This window comes from Salvelinus fontinalis, chromosome 24 (assembly GCF_029448725.1).
Source record: "Salvelinus fontinalis isolate EN_2023a chromosome 24, ASM2944872v1, whole genome shotgun sequence".
NCBI classification, from domain to species: Eukaryota; Metazoa; Chordata; class Actinopteri; order Salmoniformes; family Salmonidae; genus Salvelinus; species Salvelinus fontinalis.
The window spans coordinates 37789844-37805863 of NC_074688.1; the positions used below are offsets into that span (position 1 = coordinate 37789844).

Here is a 16020-nt window from a genome sequence, read left to right on the forward strand (position 1 = left end):
GAGGGGAGCAGAACAGAGAGATAGGGGGGAGGGGAGCAGAGGGAGAGGGAGAGGGATGGAGCGGAGCAGAGGGAGAGGGCAGAGGGAGCAGAGCAGAGAGATAGGGGGGAGGGGAGCAGAGCAGAGAGATAGGGGGGGAGCAGAGGGAGAGGGAGAGGGAGGGAGGGGAGCAGAGGGAGAGGGAGGGAGCAGAGCAGAGAGATAGGGGGGACGGGAGCAGAGGGAGAGGGAGGGAGTGCAGCAGAGGGAAAGGGGGGAGGGGACCAGAGGGAGAGGTGGGAGGGGAGCAGAGGGAGAGGGGGGGAGGGGAGCAGAGGGAGAGGGAGGGAGGGGACCAGAGGGAGAGGAATAGAGGGAGAGGACCAGAGGGAGAGGAAGGGAGGGGAGCAGAGGGAGAGGACCAGAGGGAGAGGGAGGGGAGTAGAGGGAGAGGACCAGAGGGAGAGGGAGGGGAGTAGAGGGAGAGAAGCAGACGGAGAGGGAGGGAGGAGAGTAGAATAGAGGGAGAGGGAGGGAGGGAGGGAGGAGACCAGAGGGAGAGGGAGGGAGGGGACCAGAGGGAGAGGAATAGAGGTAGGGAGGGGAGTAGAGGGAGAGGAATATTAGGGAGAATAAGCAATGCAGCTGTCTTCGATCTGATGGGGAAACACTATACTACTCATCAGATGTGATGCGCACACACACACACACACCAGTCATTTAGCAGACTCTTATCCAGAGCCACTTGTATACATTTTCATACTTGTTTATGCTCTACCAACACGTCATTCTCTACCAACTGAGCCACATGGGACCCAAACACACACAGGCACTATCACAGACACACAGGACCGCACACAGACACACAGGCACTATCACAGACACACAGGACCGCACAGACACACAGGACCGCACAGACACACAGGACCGCACACAGACACACAGGCACTATCACAGACACACAGGACCGCACAGACACACAGGCGCGCACACACATTTTTGTGAAGGCAGAGGGTTAGTCCAGGAACCAATCACTACCCCCCTGTGTGTTGTAGATTTGCAGGAAGAAGAATTGGCCCTAGACGAACTGAATGAACTGAGAGCATGAGAACATTCTGACAGCCTGCTAGATATCTGCCTCTTCCATAACCTCCCCCAACTACCAAACCTCCCCCAACCACCAAACCTCCCCCAACCACCAAACCGCCCTCAAACCTCCCCCAACCACCAAACCTCCCCCAACCACCAAACCGCCCTCAAACCTCCCCCAACCACCAAACCTCCCCCAACCACCAAACCGCCCTCAACCACCAAACCGCCCTCAAACCTCCCCCAACCACCAAACCGCCCTCAAACCTCCCCCAACCACCAAACCGCCCTCAAACCTCCCCCAACCACCAAACCTCCCTCAACCACCAAACCTCCCTCAAACCTCCCCCAACCACCAAACCTCCCCCAACTACCAAACCTCCTCCAACCACCAAACCGCCCTCAAACCTCCCCCAACCACCAAACCTCCCTCAACCACCAAACCTCCCTAAACCACCAAACCTCCCTCAAACCTCCCTCAACCACCAAACCTCCCTCAAACCTCCCTCAACCACCAAACCTCCCCCAACCACCAAACCTCCCTCAACCACCAAACCTCCGCCAACCACCAAACCTCCCTCCAAACCTCTCCAACCACCAAACCTCCCTCCAAACCTCCCTCAACCTCCAAACCTCCCCCAACCACCAAACCTCCCTCCAAACCTCCCTCAACCACCAAACCTCCCTTCAAACCTCCCCCAACCACCAAACCTCCCTCCAAACCTCCCCCAACCACCAAACCTCCCTCCAAACCTCCCCCAACCTCCAAACCTCCCTCCAAACCTCCTTCAACCACCAAACCTCCCTCAACCACCAAACCTCCCCCAACCACCAAACCTCCCCCAACCACCAAACCTCCCTCCAAACCTCCCCCAACCACCAAACCTCCCTCCAAACCTCCCTCAACCTCCAAACCTCCCTCAACCTCCAAACCTCCCTCCAAACCTCCCCCAACCACCAAACCGCCCTCAAACATCCCCCAACCACCAAACCTCCCTCAACCACCAAACCGCCCTCAAACCTCCCCCAACCACCAAACCGCCCTCAAACCTCCCCCAACCAGCAAACCTCCCCCAACCACCAAACCGCCCTCAAACCTCCCCCAACCACCAAACCTCCCTCAACCACCAAACCTCCCTCAAACCTCCCCCAACCACCAAACCTCCCCAACTACCAAACCTCCCCCAACCACCAAACCGCCCTCAAACCTCCCCCAACCACCAAACCTCCCTCAACCACCAAACCTCCCTAAACCACCAAACCCCCTCAAACCTCCCTCAACCACCAAACCTCCCTCAAACCTCCCTCAACCACCAAACCTCCCTCAAACCTCCCTCAACCACCAAACCTCCCCCAACCACCAAACCTCCCTCAACCACCAAACCTCCCCCAACCACCAAACCTCCCTCCAAACCTCTCCAACCACCAAACCTCCCTCAACCTCCAAACCTCCCCCAACCACCAAACCTCCCTCCAAACCTCCCTCAACCACCAAACCTCCCTTCAAACCTCCCCCAACCACCAAACCTCCCTCCAAACCTCCCCCAACCACCAAACCTCCCTCCAAACCTCCCCCAACCTCCAAACCTCCCTCCAAACCTCCCTCAACTACCAAACCTCCCTCCAAACCTCCCTCAACCACCAAACCTCCCCCAACCACCAAACCTCCCCCAACCACCAAACCTCCCTCCAAACCTCCCCCAACCACCAAACCTCCCTCCAAACCTCCCTCAACCTCCAAACCTCCCTCAACCTCCAAACCTCCCTCCAAACCTCCCCCAACCACCAAACCTCCCTCCATACCTCCCCCAACCACCATACCTCTCCCAACCACCAAACCTCCCCCAACCACCAAACCTCCCTCCAAACCTCCCTCAACCTCCAAACCTCCCTCAACTTCCAAACCTCCCTCAACCTCCAAACCTCCCTCAACTTCCAAACCTCCCTCAACTTCCAAACCTCCCTCAACCTCCAAACCTCCCTCAACCTCCAAACCTCCCTCAACCTCCAAACCTCCCTCAACCTCCAAACCTCCCTCAACCTCCAAACCTCCCTCAACCTCCAAACCTCCTTCAACCTCCAAACCTCCCTCAACCTCCAAACCTCCCCCAACCACCAAACCTCCCTCCAAACCTCCCCCAACCACCAAACCTCCCTCCAAACCTCCCCCAACCACCAAACCTCCCTCCATACCTCCCCCAACCACCAAACCTCCCTCCAAACCTCCCCCAACCACCAAACCTCCCTCCAAACCTCCCCCAACCACCAAACCTCCCCCAACCACCAAACCTCCCCCAACCACCAAACCTCCCTCCAAACCTCCCCCAACCACCAAACCTCCCCCAACCACCAAACCTCCCTCCAAACCTCCCCCCAACCACCAAACCTCCCCCAACCACCAAACCTCCCTCCAAACCTCCCTCCAAACCTCCCCCAACCACCAAACCTCCCTCAAACTCCCTCTCTCCCCTAAACTACCCCACCCCTATCTTCCTCCCCCTCCTCCCCATTTCCCACACCTCTCTCGATCAGTCTCAGAATGCTTTCCGTTCGAGTCATCGGCTAGGCATCTCGATGTGAACACAGATTCCGTGGTGTTATGAACTATTTCCCATGTATTCCCAGTTCTCTCCCGTTTGGCTCCACTTGAAACGTATGGAAGAAAACACATTCTCATGACTGAAGTTTAAAAAAAAAAATGGGTCTTCACACTGGTGTAACAACCACAACGAGGAATAGGGAGGCTCCACTCAGAGGAACACACACCTCCACACTGAGCAGTTTCCATTATGAAAATACATGACTTTCTGTTATTAACAGATAATACAGCTGACAGTTAATCATCTCATCCCTCTGAAGGGTTCAAGTTGATTTTGGGGGATCTTCTCAAGACAAGTGGAACCAACACAAGACCCTTTAACACCACAACAGTTGATAACTCCAGCTGGCTAGAGAAGCACAGCGAAGTCCGGAGTCAATATGATACGCTGAAATACACACACACGCAATATAAAATCGAGCACACAGCCATGCAACCTCCATAGACAAACATTGGCAGTAGAATGTCCTTCCTGAAGAACTCAGTGATGTTCAACGTTGCACCGTCATAGGATGCCACCTTTTCAACAAGTCAGTTTTGTGAAATTTCTTTCCTGCTAGAGCTGTAAACTGTAAAGTGTTGTTATTGTAAAGTGTAAACGTTTAGGAGCAACAACGGCTCGGCCGTGAAGTGGTAGGCCACACAAGCTCCCAGAACGGGTCCACCGAGTGCTGAAGAGTGCAGCGCGTACCAATCATCTGTCCTCAGTTACAACACTCACTACTGAGAACTGTTTATCAGGAGATTCATGAAATGGGTTTCCATGGCCGAGCAGCCGCACACAAGCCTGAGATCACATGTTCTTTACAGAGCTTTAAACTGGCCTTTATGCGGCTAGGCATAGTTAAATAAAAGGCTACATTATTTAACTAGGCAAGTCAGTTAAAGGTTCAATTTAAAGGGGCCACTCATACATCAGCAACAAGACACCTAGGGGCTCACTTCTGAACTCTGTACACACACACACACACACACACACACACACACACACACACACACACACACACACACACACACACACACACACACACACACACACACACACACACACACACACACACACACACACACACACACACACACTTTGGAAACTGTAATGGCCAAATCAGACACCATGGGAGAAGGGCAGCATTTAAAAAGAAATGGTAACCTTTTTTTGTTTCACCTTTATTTAACCTTTATTAAACCTGTATTAAACCTGTATTAAACCTGTATTAAACCTGTATTAAACCTGTATTAAACCTGTATTAAACCTTTATTAAACCTTTATTAAACCTTTATTAAACCTTTATTTAACCTTTATTTAACCTTTATTAAACCTATATTTAACCTTTATTTAACCTTTATTTAACTAGGCAAGTCAGTTAAGTCAGGGAGTACACCCTGACGAAGGCCATGCAGCCGAAACGCGTCGTTTTTTTAAACAACTTTGTTTCTATTGAACATGCCATACTAATAAAGGCATTTTAATTTATTATATGAAGAGTGCCTTGGTCCTCCTTTCTTGTTGATGACCAATTTACCCCTTTTTACCAAAGAGCACCTTCTGTCTACCAAAATATACTATAGTGGACCTTAGTAGCGCTTCCCTTCCTCCTCTTTCTACAAGAACACATTCTTATTTACAGTGACGGCCCAGGAAAAGTGGGTTAACTGCCTTGTTCAGGGGAACAGTGGGTTAACTGCCTTGTTCAGGGGAACAGTGGGTTAACTGCCTTGTTCAGGGGAACAGTGGGTTAACTGCCTTGTTCAGGGGAACAGTGGGTTAACTGCCTTGTTCAGGGGAACAGTGGGTTAACTGCCTTGTTCAGGGGAACAGTGGGTTAACTGCCTTGTTCAGGGGCAGAACGGCAGATTTTTACCTTGTCAGCTCAGGGATTCAATCCAGCAACCTTTCGGTTACTGGCCCAACGCTCTAACCACTAGGCTACTTGCCGCCCCATCCTCCACATGTTGTGTAGGGGGGGCCAGTACAGGAAATGGAACCAAGTCTACAGCAACGCCATGTTGGGCTGACGAATTACAGGCAGCCTTGACACAGGGTTAAGTGTCTGTGACCCCCAGGCTGTGACCCCCAGGCTGTGACTCACAGGCTGTAAGGCTCAATAAAACACTCGCCTTACACAACATTTAATAGAGGCCACTTCCTTACACCCAAGTTGTTTAGAGAGGGGCAGCGTGCTTAAACACACACATGTATGTGTGTGTGTGGTGTGTGTGGTGTGTGTGTATGCCTACGCATGTGTTTGGTGTGTGTGTGTGGTGTGTTGAGTGTGTGTGTGTTGTGTGTGTGTGTATGCCTACGCATGTGTTTGGTGAGTGTGGTGTGTGTGTGTGTGTGTGTGTGTGTGTGTGTGTGTGTGTGTGTGTGTGTGTGTGTGTGTGTGTGTGTCTGTGTGTCTGTGTGTCTGTGTGTGTCTGTGTGTATGCCTACGCATGTGTTTGGTGTGTGTGTGTGTGTGTGTGTATGTATGTGTGTGTGTGTGTGTGTGTGTGTGTTTGGTGTGTGTGTTTGGTGTGTGTGTTTGGTGTGTGTGTTTGGTGTGTGTGTGTGTGTGTGTGTGTGTGTGTGTGTGTGTGTGTGTGTGTGTGTGTGTGTGTGTGTGTGTGTGTGTGTGTGTGTGGTGTGTGTGTGTGTGCCCAGTTTGTTCTTTAGACTTTAGCCACTAGAGAATAATCAATAATGGATCAAGACAAATGGAAAACAGATTGAGAGTTAAAGAGTAGCTGGCTATCTGATCTCCTTACTGTAATACTCTTCATATGGTTACCGTGCATCGTGACTTCACAACGCCCTTTCTCCTCTGAGAGACAATTAGGATAACAAGAGATCAATACAGACTTATTAAAAAAAGGACTGTTGTTGTACGGTTGCTTTCAAAGATCATAAATTGAAGCTCCGAGCCAACAGATCAAACCCTGACTGCGCTGGAATGGGAGAAACTCCCCAAATACAGGTGTGCCAAGCTTGTAGCGTCATACCCAAGAAGGCTCGAGGCTGTAAATCGCTGCCAAAAGGTGCTTTAACAAAGTACTGAGTAAAGTGTCTGAATACTTATGTAAATGTGATAGTTTTACAAGTTTTACATTTTTATACATTAGTTAAAATAAAAAAAATAAAAATGTTTTTGCTTTGGCATTATGGGGTATTGTGTGTAGATTGATGAGGGGAAAAAACGATTTAATCATTATCAATAAGGCTGTAACATTAAAAAATCTTAAATATCTAAATATATATATATATATATATATATATAGAGAGAGAGAGAGAGATGGGACAGAACCTGGAACTGACGCCGAGCAGGGTGGAGGTGAGGTTCAGACATGAGAACATGTCGACGGAGAGATGCTAATCAGGTGAACGTCTACTACACAACACATAGGTCATTGGTCTTCCGGGGCCTTCAGTCCTGGAATGTATCAGTTTAAATCCTGAACAAGAGACAGCACCATAAACAGACTGAATATGCTCCACAGGATCAGAGATAAGAAATCTAAAAGAGAGAGGCTTGAGAGACACCCGATACCAGAGCTCCTCGCTGAATAAATCATATTGAGCTCCAGAAATAGGAGGCCCGTGTGCTCGCCGCTTTCCAGCACCAAAGATGTCTGGCCGGGGTCAGTGAGTGTACTAAGCAGAGCAGAAGGACTCTCACATACAGGTCTGTCTGGTAGATGTGGAGGATGGGACTGGATGGGACTTGGGCTCCCGAGTGGCACAGTGGTCTAAGGCACTCCATCTCAGTGCAAGAGGCATCACTACAGTCCCCGGTTCGAATCCAGGCTGTATCACATTCGGCCGTGATTGGGAGTCCTATTGGGCAGCGAACAATTGGCCTAGCGTCGTCCAGGTTTGGCCGGTGTAGGCCGTCATTTTAAATAAGAATTTGTTCTTAACTGACTTGCCTAGTTAAATAAAGGTTAAAAAATATATATATTTGGATATGATCACTAAATTCAGACAGATGCTAAATCAGCAGGAGTCATTCAAATGGGAATTAATTATTTGAATACAGATATTAACTCAACAGGTAATTTAACTAGGAGGCAGATGATTGGACAGGTAATTTAACTAGGAGGCAGATGATTGGACAGGTAATTTAACTAGGAGGCAGATGATTGGACAGGTCATTTAATGGGAGGCAGATGATTGGACAGGTCATTTAATGGGAGGCAGATGATTGGACAGTTCATTTAACTAGGAGGCAGATGATTGGACAGGTCATTTAACTAGGAGGCAGATGATTGGACAGGTCATTTAACCAAGAGGCAGATGATTGGACAGGTCATTTAATGGGAGGCAGATGATTGGACAGGTCATTTAACTAGGAGGCAGATGATTGGACAGGTCATTAAATGGGAGGCAGATGATTGGACAGGTCATTTAACTAGGAGGCAGATGATTGGACAGGTCATTTAACTAGGAGGCAGATGATTGGACAGGTCATTAAATGGGAGGCAGATGATTGGACAGGTCATTTAATGGGAGGCAGATGATTGGACAGGCGATTTGAAAGGCGATGCAAATAGAGAGAAAGAGTCCTGGGAACCTAAGAATACAATTCTCAGATCTGCTTCCTGCTTCAAAGGAAACTTCAGATCCTTTGTGGAATGCATCGGAATGTATTGTGTGTTTAACATGTTTCCCTGTTCACTAGAGTTGTGTGTTTAACATGTTTCCCTGTTCACTAGAGTTGTGTGTTTAACATGTTTCCCTGTTCACTAGAGTTGTGTGGGTGAGAGTGTGTTTGGGGTATGTGTTGTGGGTTGACATGTCATTCGTTTCCCTACTCACCCTCCTGGTGTTGTCAAGGACCTTGGGGTCTGGCTGGCCGTAGTTGGGAGGGTTGGCGTGGGGGTCGTAGCCCAGACGGGACAACATGGGGGCGATGACGGGCATGTCCCGCAGTACGTCCGCAGGGATCTTGCCCACCCACTTGGATAAGGCCTCCACGTTGACTGGCTTTATCACCTGGTCTGTAGACCTCTCCACCCTACAGAGAGAAAGAGAAACCACAGTTAGCATGGGGTTAGCATTGTAGCGTGTAACCCCCCCCCCCACAGAAGATCATTGACTAGCTAGCATCGTTCAAGGCATCCTTGCTTGAGGTACTGGTACTCACTGATAGTTGGATTAGTGAGAGTAATGAGATGGACCTCTAACAAGAGAGGAAGAAAGACTGCTTTTTGGAGGTGATCTAACAGATGAACACACACCAGCATCCTCTAAGGCACTGCTAGTTGAACAACACCAGTGTCATCCACGTTAGATTGTTACCCTCGATAGCATGGTGTTAGCATTGTTAAGGAACGGTTCAACATTATCCCTCGATAGCATGGTGTTAGCATTGTTAAGGAACGGTTCAACATTATCCCTTGATAGCATGGTGTTAGCATTGTTAAGGAACGGTTCAACATTATCCCTCGATAGCATGGTGTTAGCATTGTTAAGGAACGGTTCAACATTATCCCTTGATAGCATGGTGTTAGCATTATTAAGGAACGGTTCAACATTATCCCTTGATAGCATGGTGTTAGCATTAAGGAACGGTTCAACATTATCCCTTGATAGCATGGTGTTAGCATTAAGGAACGGTTCAACATTATCCCTTGATAGCATGGTGTTAGCATTGTTAAGGAACGGTTCAACATTATCCCTTGATAGCATGGTGTTAGCATTAAGGAACGGTTCAACATTATCCCTTGATAGCATGGTGTTAGCATTATTAAGGAACGGTTCAACATTATCCCTTGATAGCATGGTGTTAGCATTATTAAGGAACGGTTCAACAGTATCCCTTGATAGCATGGTGTTAGCATTGTTAATGAACGGTTCAACATTATCCCTTGATAGCATGGTGTTAGCATTATTAAGGAACGGTTCAACATTATCCCTTGATAGCATGGTGTTAGCATTATTAAGGAACGGTTCAACATTATCCCTTGATAGCATGGTGTTAGCATTATTAAGCTTGCCCTGGATGGCTCAGTGGACCAGCCCTTGTCACTGCAGGCAGCTAACTGCAAACTAATTGGCTCTAACTGGATCATGGGACAGAATTAAAGATGGCCCCCAAGCTCCAGCCTCTCTCCAGCTCCAGGCCTCACAGTTAATGGGCTGAACAAATGTATTGTCTCTCTCTCACTGTATCAGATCACGCCCCTGTCCCCATGTCTGTGTCTTCATGCATCACATTTCATGCTGGTTCCTGTATATGAGCACGGAGACAAGACATTAGGACAACATTACCGACCTACACTGAGTGGGTCTGAGTCTATGTTTTTCCCCCAAAATGACCCACAGATTTAGAGCAGTGATATTAAAAAGATGAATAACCATTACATCACACTACCCTGGGTGAGGGGGGTGGGGGACTGAATGTCTGGACGGAAGCTTTTGTTTACAGAAAAATCTGAAAGTCGATCATTTACGGATGACATTAAGTGTGAAGATATTTGATTGTTTATGGATAACTGGGAACAAATGAAGTGTCAAGATGTTTGATCATACACCGGCGCTGTGAGAAAGACCTGCAGCACACACACACACACAAGAACGACGCACGCACACGCTACATGTACGACCTGTGTTGTTGGAGCCAGGCCGAGCTCTAGAGACCACAGCCTGTAACATCCTGCCCTGATTCTGTTCCTCGTTAGAACAGATCGTCGCCATAGCAACAGCAGAGTTCTGTGTTTCAGGTGACCTATTCTCTGTATACTGCACTACTTTTGACCATTGCCCTATTGGGTGCGTTTGGGGGGGGACACAGAGTGGCTTAGAATGGGGTAGGGAGGGCTAACCACAGCCGGGCCTTTCCATCACTCTGTGTGTGTGTGTGTGTGTGTGTGTGTGTGTGTGTGTGTGTGTGTGTGTGTGTGTGTGTGTGTGTGTGTGTGTGTGTGTGTGTGTGTGTGTGTGTGTGTGTGTGTGTGGTTAAAGATGAATCAGGCTGACACACCATGTTCTCCCTGCCAGCAGTGGGGAGAGATTCATACAAAGAGCAGGAGAGTGGACAGCTAGCCCCAGCCTCGATTCAAATCAGCAGGAGAGTGGACAGCTAGCCCCAGCCTCGATTCAAATCAGCAGGAGATTGGACAGCTAGCCCCAGCCTCGATTCAAATCAGCAGGAGAGTGGACAGCTAGCCCCAGCCTCGATTCAAATCAGCAGGAGAGTGGACAGCTAGCCCCAGCCTCGATTCAAATCAGCAGGAGAGTGGACAGCTAGCCCCAGCCTCGATTCAAATCAGCAGGAGAGTGGACAGCTAGCCCCAGCCTCGATTCAAATCAGCAGGAGAGTGGACAGCTAGCCCCAGCCTCGATTCAAATCAGCAGGAGAGTGGACAGCTAGCCCCAGCCTCGATTCAAATCAGCAGGAGAGTGGACAGCTAGCCCCAGCCTCGATTCAAATCAGCAGGAGAGTGGACAGCTAGCACCAGCCTCGATTCAAATCAGCAACATGGTACTGTATAGAAAGCTTATATTCTCAAGCCCCCCAAATGGCACCTTGTTCCCTATGTAGTGCACTACTTTTGACCAGGACCATAGGGCTCTGTTCCCTACATAGTGCACTACTTTTGACCAGGACCATAGGGCTCTGTTCCCTACATAGTGCACTACTTTTGACCAGGACCATAGGGCTCTGTTCCCTACATAGTGCACTACTTTTGACCAGGACCATAGGGCTCTGTTCCCTACGTAGCACACTACTTTTGACCAGGATCATAGGGCTCTGTTCCCTACGTAGCGCACTACTTTTGACCAGGGCGTAGACAGTCTAAATAGATTCAGGAGAAGGTATCTTTCTCTCTCTTCCTCTTTGTAATTGAGCGTATAAGACGTCTGAGGTTCGACTCACATCGACATTCAGCCGTCTGTTGTCGTCGTTCTTTCTACTGTAAAGTATGTGTGGGCCATGGGCTGAATGCTGGTACCGTTTTGTTTTTGACTTGCCCTAACTAGTCTTTATTCTTTACACACGGGGACCTATCAACCAATGAAATCTCTGTCATGGGAAACATATGTTAACATTGCCAGAGCAAGTGAACTAGATAAACAAAAGTGAAATAAAACAATACAAAAAAACAAACATTACTAACAAAAATTGCAAAAGACATTACAAATGACCTGTGTAAAAAGTTAAAGTATAAAAGGGAAAATAAATAAACAAATATTGGTTGTATTTACTGAGGGAAATGTGTCTCTCTAATGTGGCAGGAGGTCAGGAAGTGCAGCTCAGTTTCCACCTCATTTTGTGGGCAGTGAGCACATAGCCTGTCTTCTCTTGAGAGCCAGGTCTGCCAACGGTGGCCTTTCTAAATAGTAAGGTTATGCTCACTGAGTCTGTACGTAGTCAAAGCTTTCCTTAAGTTTGGGTCAGTCACAGTGGTCAGGTATTCTGCCACTGTGTACTCTCTGTTTAGGGCCAAATAACATTCTAGTCTGCTCTGTTGTTTTGTTAATTCTTTCCAATGTGTCAAGTAATTCTCTTTTTGTTTTCTCATGATTTGGTTGGGTCTAATTGTGCTGTTGTCCTGGGGCTCTGTGGGGTGTGTTTGTGTTTGTGAACAGAGCCCTAGGACCAGCTTGCTTAGGGGACTCTTCTCCAGGTTCATCTCTCTGTAGGTGATGGCTTTGTTATGGAAAATTTGGGAATCGCTTCATTTTAGGTGGTTGTAGAATTTAACGGCTCTTTTCTGGATTTTGATAATTAGTGGGTATCGGCCTAATTCTGCTCTGCATGCATTATTTGGTGTTCTACGTTGTACTCTCTCTCTCTCAAGGTCAGAATGAGTCATGTTTGTTCCTCAGAGCCTGTCTATCAGTTTGTTTTGCTATATAGATATAGCGCCATATTTTCTCTCTCCCCCTCGGCCTAAGTTCTCCCCCTCGGCCTAAGTTCTCCCCCACGGCCTAAGTTCTCCCCCTCGGCCTAAGTTCTCCCCCACGGCCTAAGTGGCCTAAGTTCTCCCCCTCGACCTAAGTTCTCCCCCTCGGCCTAAGTTCTCCCCCACGGCCTAAGTGGCCTAAGTTCTCCCCCTCGGCCTAAGTTCTCCCCCACGGCATAAGTGGCCTAAGTTCTCCCCCTCGGCCTAAGTGGCCTAAGTTCTCCCCCTCGGCCTAAGTTCTCCCCCTCGGCCTAAGTTCTCCCCCTCGGCCTAAGTTCTCCCCCTCGGCCTAAGTGGCCTAAGTTCTCCCCCTCGGCCTAAGTTCTCCCCCTCGGCCTAAGTTCTCCCCCTCGGCCTAAGTTCTCCCCCACGGCCTAAGTTCTCCCCCACGGCCTAAGTTCTCCCCCACGGCCTAAGTTCTCCCCCTCGGCCTAAGTTCTCCCCCTCTCTAAGTGGGTGTTTGGACTGCAGTCTTTCTCTTGCTCATTCAGAAACAATCGTATTGTCCTTCCTTTATCCTCTAGAGATGAACAAAAGCAGTTGTCTATCAATCATTGAGATACAGAGAGAGAGAGAGGGAGAGACAGACATAAGTAATACACACATTCTGAGGAATGCCAGAGATAAGAGTCTATCTAGGCTAAACTAGCTAGGGCACAGCTGTGTTGCCATCTAGCTAGGTCACAGCTGGGGTTGCCAGCTAGCTAGGTCACAGCTGGGGTTGTCAACTAGCTAGGTCACAGCTGGGGTTGCCATCTAGCTAGGTCACAGCTGGGGTTGCCAGCTAGTTAGGTCACAGCTGTGTTGCCATCTAGCTAGGTCACAGCTGGGGTTGCCAGCTAGCTAGGGCACAGCTGTGTTGTCAGCTAGCTAGGTCACAGCTGGGGTTGCCATCTAGCTAGGTCACAGCTGTGTTGCCATCTAGCTAGGTCACAGCTGTGTTGCCATCTAGCTAGGTCACAAATGTGTTGCCATCTAGCTAGGTCACAGCTGTGTTGCCATCTAGCTAGTCACAGCTGTGTTGCCATCTAGCTAGGTCACAGCTGTGTTGCCATCTAGCTAGGTCACAGCTGGGGTTGCCAGCTAGCTAGGTCACAGCTGGGGTTGTCAGCTAGCTATAGGTCACAGCTGGGGTTGTCAGCTAGCTATAGGTCACAGCTGGGGTTGTCAACTAGCTAGGTCACAGCTGGGGTTGTCAGCTAGCTAGGTCACAGCTGGGGTTGCCAGCTAGCTAGGTAACAGCTGTGTTGCCATCTAGCTAGGTCACAGCTGTGTTGCCATCTAGCTAGGTCACAGCTGTGTTGCCATCTAGCTAGGTCACAGCTGGGGTTGCCATCTAGCTAGGTCACAGCTGGGGTTGCCATCTAGCTAGGTCACAGCTGGGGTTGCCATCTAGCTAGGTCACAGCTGGGGTTGCCAGCTAGCTAGGTCACAGCTGTGTTGCCATCTAGCTAGTCACAGCTGTGTTGCCATCTAGCTAGTCACAGCTGTGTTGCCATCTAGCTAGGTCACAGCTGTGTTGCCATCTAGCTGGTCACAGCTGTGTTGCCATCTAGCTAGGTCACAGCTGTGTTGCCATCTAGCTAGGTCACAGCTGGGGTTGCCAGCTAGCTAGGTCACAGCTGGGGTTGCCATCAAGCTAGGTCACAGCTGGGGTTGTCAGCTAGCTATAGGTCACAGCTGGGGTTGTCAACTAGCTAGGTCACAGCTGTGTTGCCATCTAGCTAGGTCACAGCTGGGGTTGTCAGCTAGCTAGGTCACAGCTGGGGTTGTCCGCTAGCTAGGTCACAGCTGGGGTTGTCCGCTAGCTATAGGTCACAGCTGGGGTTGTCAGCTAGCTAGGTCACAGCTGGGGTTGCCAGCTAGCTAGGTCACAGCTGTGTTGCCATCTAGCTAGGTCACAGCTGGGGTTGCCAGCTAGCTAGGTCACAGCTGGGGTTGTCAGCTAGCTATAGGTCACAGCTGGGGTTGCCATCTAGCTAGTCACAGCTGGGGTTGTCAGCTAGCTAGGTCACAGCTGTGTTGTCAACTAGCTAGGTCACAGCTGTGTTGCCATCTAGCTAGGTCACTGCTGTGTTGCTATCTAGCTAGGTCACAGCTGTGTTGCCATCTAGCTAGTCACAGCTGTGTTGCCATCTAGCTAGGTCTCAGCTGGGGTTGTCAGCTAGCTAGGTCACAGCTGTGTTGTCAACTAGCTAGGTCACAGCTGGGGTTGCCAGCTAGCTAGGTCACAGCTGTGTTGTCAGCTAGCTAGGTCACAGCTGGGGTTGTCAGGTAGCTAGGTCACAGCTGGGGTTGTCAACTAGCTAGGTCACAGCTGTGTTGTCAACTAGCTAGGTCACAGCTGTGTTGCCATCTAGCTAGGTCACAGCTGTGTTGCCATCTAGCTAGGTCACAGCTTTGTTGCCAGCTAGCTAGGTCACAGCTGTGTTGCTATCTAGCTAGGTCACAGCTGGGGTTGCCATTTAGCTAGGTCACAGCTGTGTTGCCATCTAGCTAGGTCACAGCTGTGTTGCCATCTAGCTAGGTCACAGCTGTGTTGCCATCTAGCTAGGTCACAGCTGTGTTGCCAGCTAGCTAGGTCACAGCTGTGTTGCCATCTAGCTAGGTCACAGCTGTGTTGCCAGCTAGCTAGGTCACAGCTGTGTTGCCATCTAGCTAGTCACAGCTGGGGTTGCCAGCTAGCTAGGTCACAGCTGTGTTGCCATCTAGCTAGGTCACAGCTGTGTTGCCATCTAGCTAGGTCACAGCTGTGTTGCCATCTAGCTAGGTCACAGCTGTGTTGCCAACTAGCTAGGTCACAGCTGGGGTTGCCAGCTAGCTAGGTCACAGCTGGGGTTGTCAACTAGCTAGGTCACAGCTGGGGTTGTCAGCTAGCTATAGGTCACAGCTGGGGTTGTCAACTAGCTAGGTCACAGCTGGGGTTGTCAACTAGCTAGGTCACAGCTGTGTTAACATCTAGCTAGGTCACAGCTGGGGTTGTCAGCTAGCTAGGTCACAGCTGGGGTTGTCAGCTAGCTATAGGTCACAGCTGGGGTTGTCAACTAGCTAGGTCACAGCTGGGGTTGTCAGCTAGCTAGGTCACAGCTGGGGTTGCCAGCTAGCTAGGTCACAGCTGTGTTGCCATCTAGCTAGGTCACAGCTGGGGTTGCCAGCTAGCTAGGTCACAGCTGGGGTTGTCAGCTAGCTATAGGTCACAGCTGGGGTTGCCATCTAGCTAGTCACAGCTGTGTTGCCATCTAGCTAGGTCACAGCTGGGGTTGTCAGCTAGCTAGGTCACAGCTGGGGTTGTCAACTAGCTAGGTCACAGCTGGGGTTGTCAGCTAGCTATAGGTCACAGCTGGGGTTGTCAACTAGCTAGGTCACAGCTGGGGTTGTCAACTAGCTAGGTCACAGCTGTGTTAACATCTAGCTAGGTCACAGCTGGGGTTGTCAGCTAGCTAGGTCACAGCTGGGGTTGTCAG

General features: G+C 49.7%; 1 protein-coding gene across 3 annotated transcripts in view; it reads right to left on the reverse strand.

Annotated features, from left to right (window-relative positions):
- Positions 1 to 16020, reverse strand: part of LOC129822396 (protein-tyrosine sulfotransferase 1) — a 97350-nt gene that overhangs the window by 30109 nt on the left and 51221 nt on the right. For all 3 annotated transcript variants that reach the window (XM_055880649.1, XM_055880651.1, XM_055880650.1), the window contains exon 3: positions 8463 to 8661. In XM_055880649.1, the coding sequence (XP_055736624.1) occupies positions 8463 to 8661 (199 nt within the window). The remainder of the gene's footprint in view (positions 1 to 8462; positions 8662 to 16020) is intronic.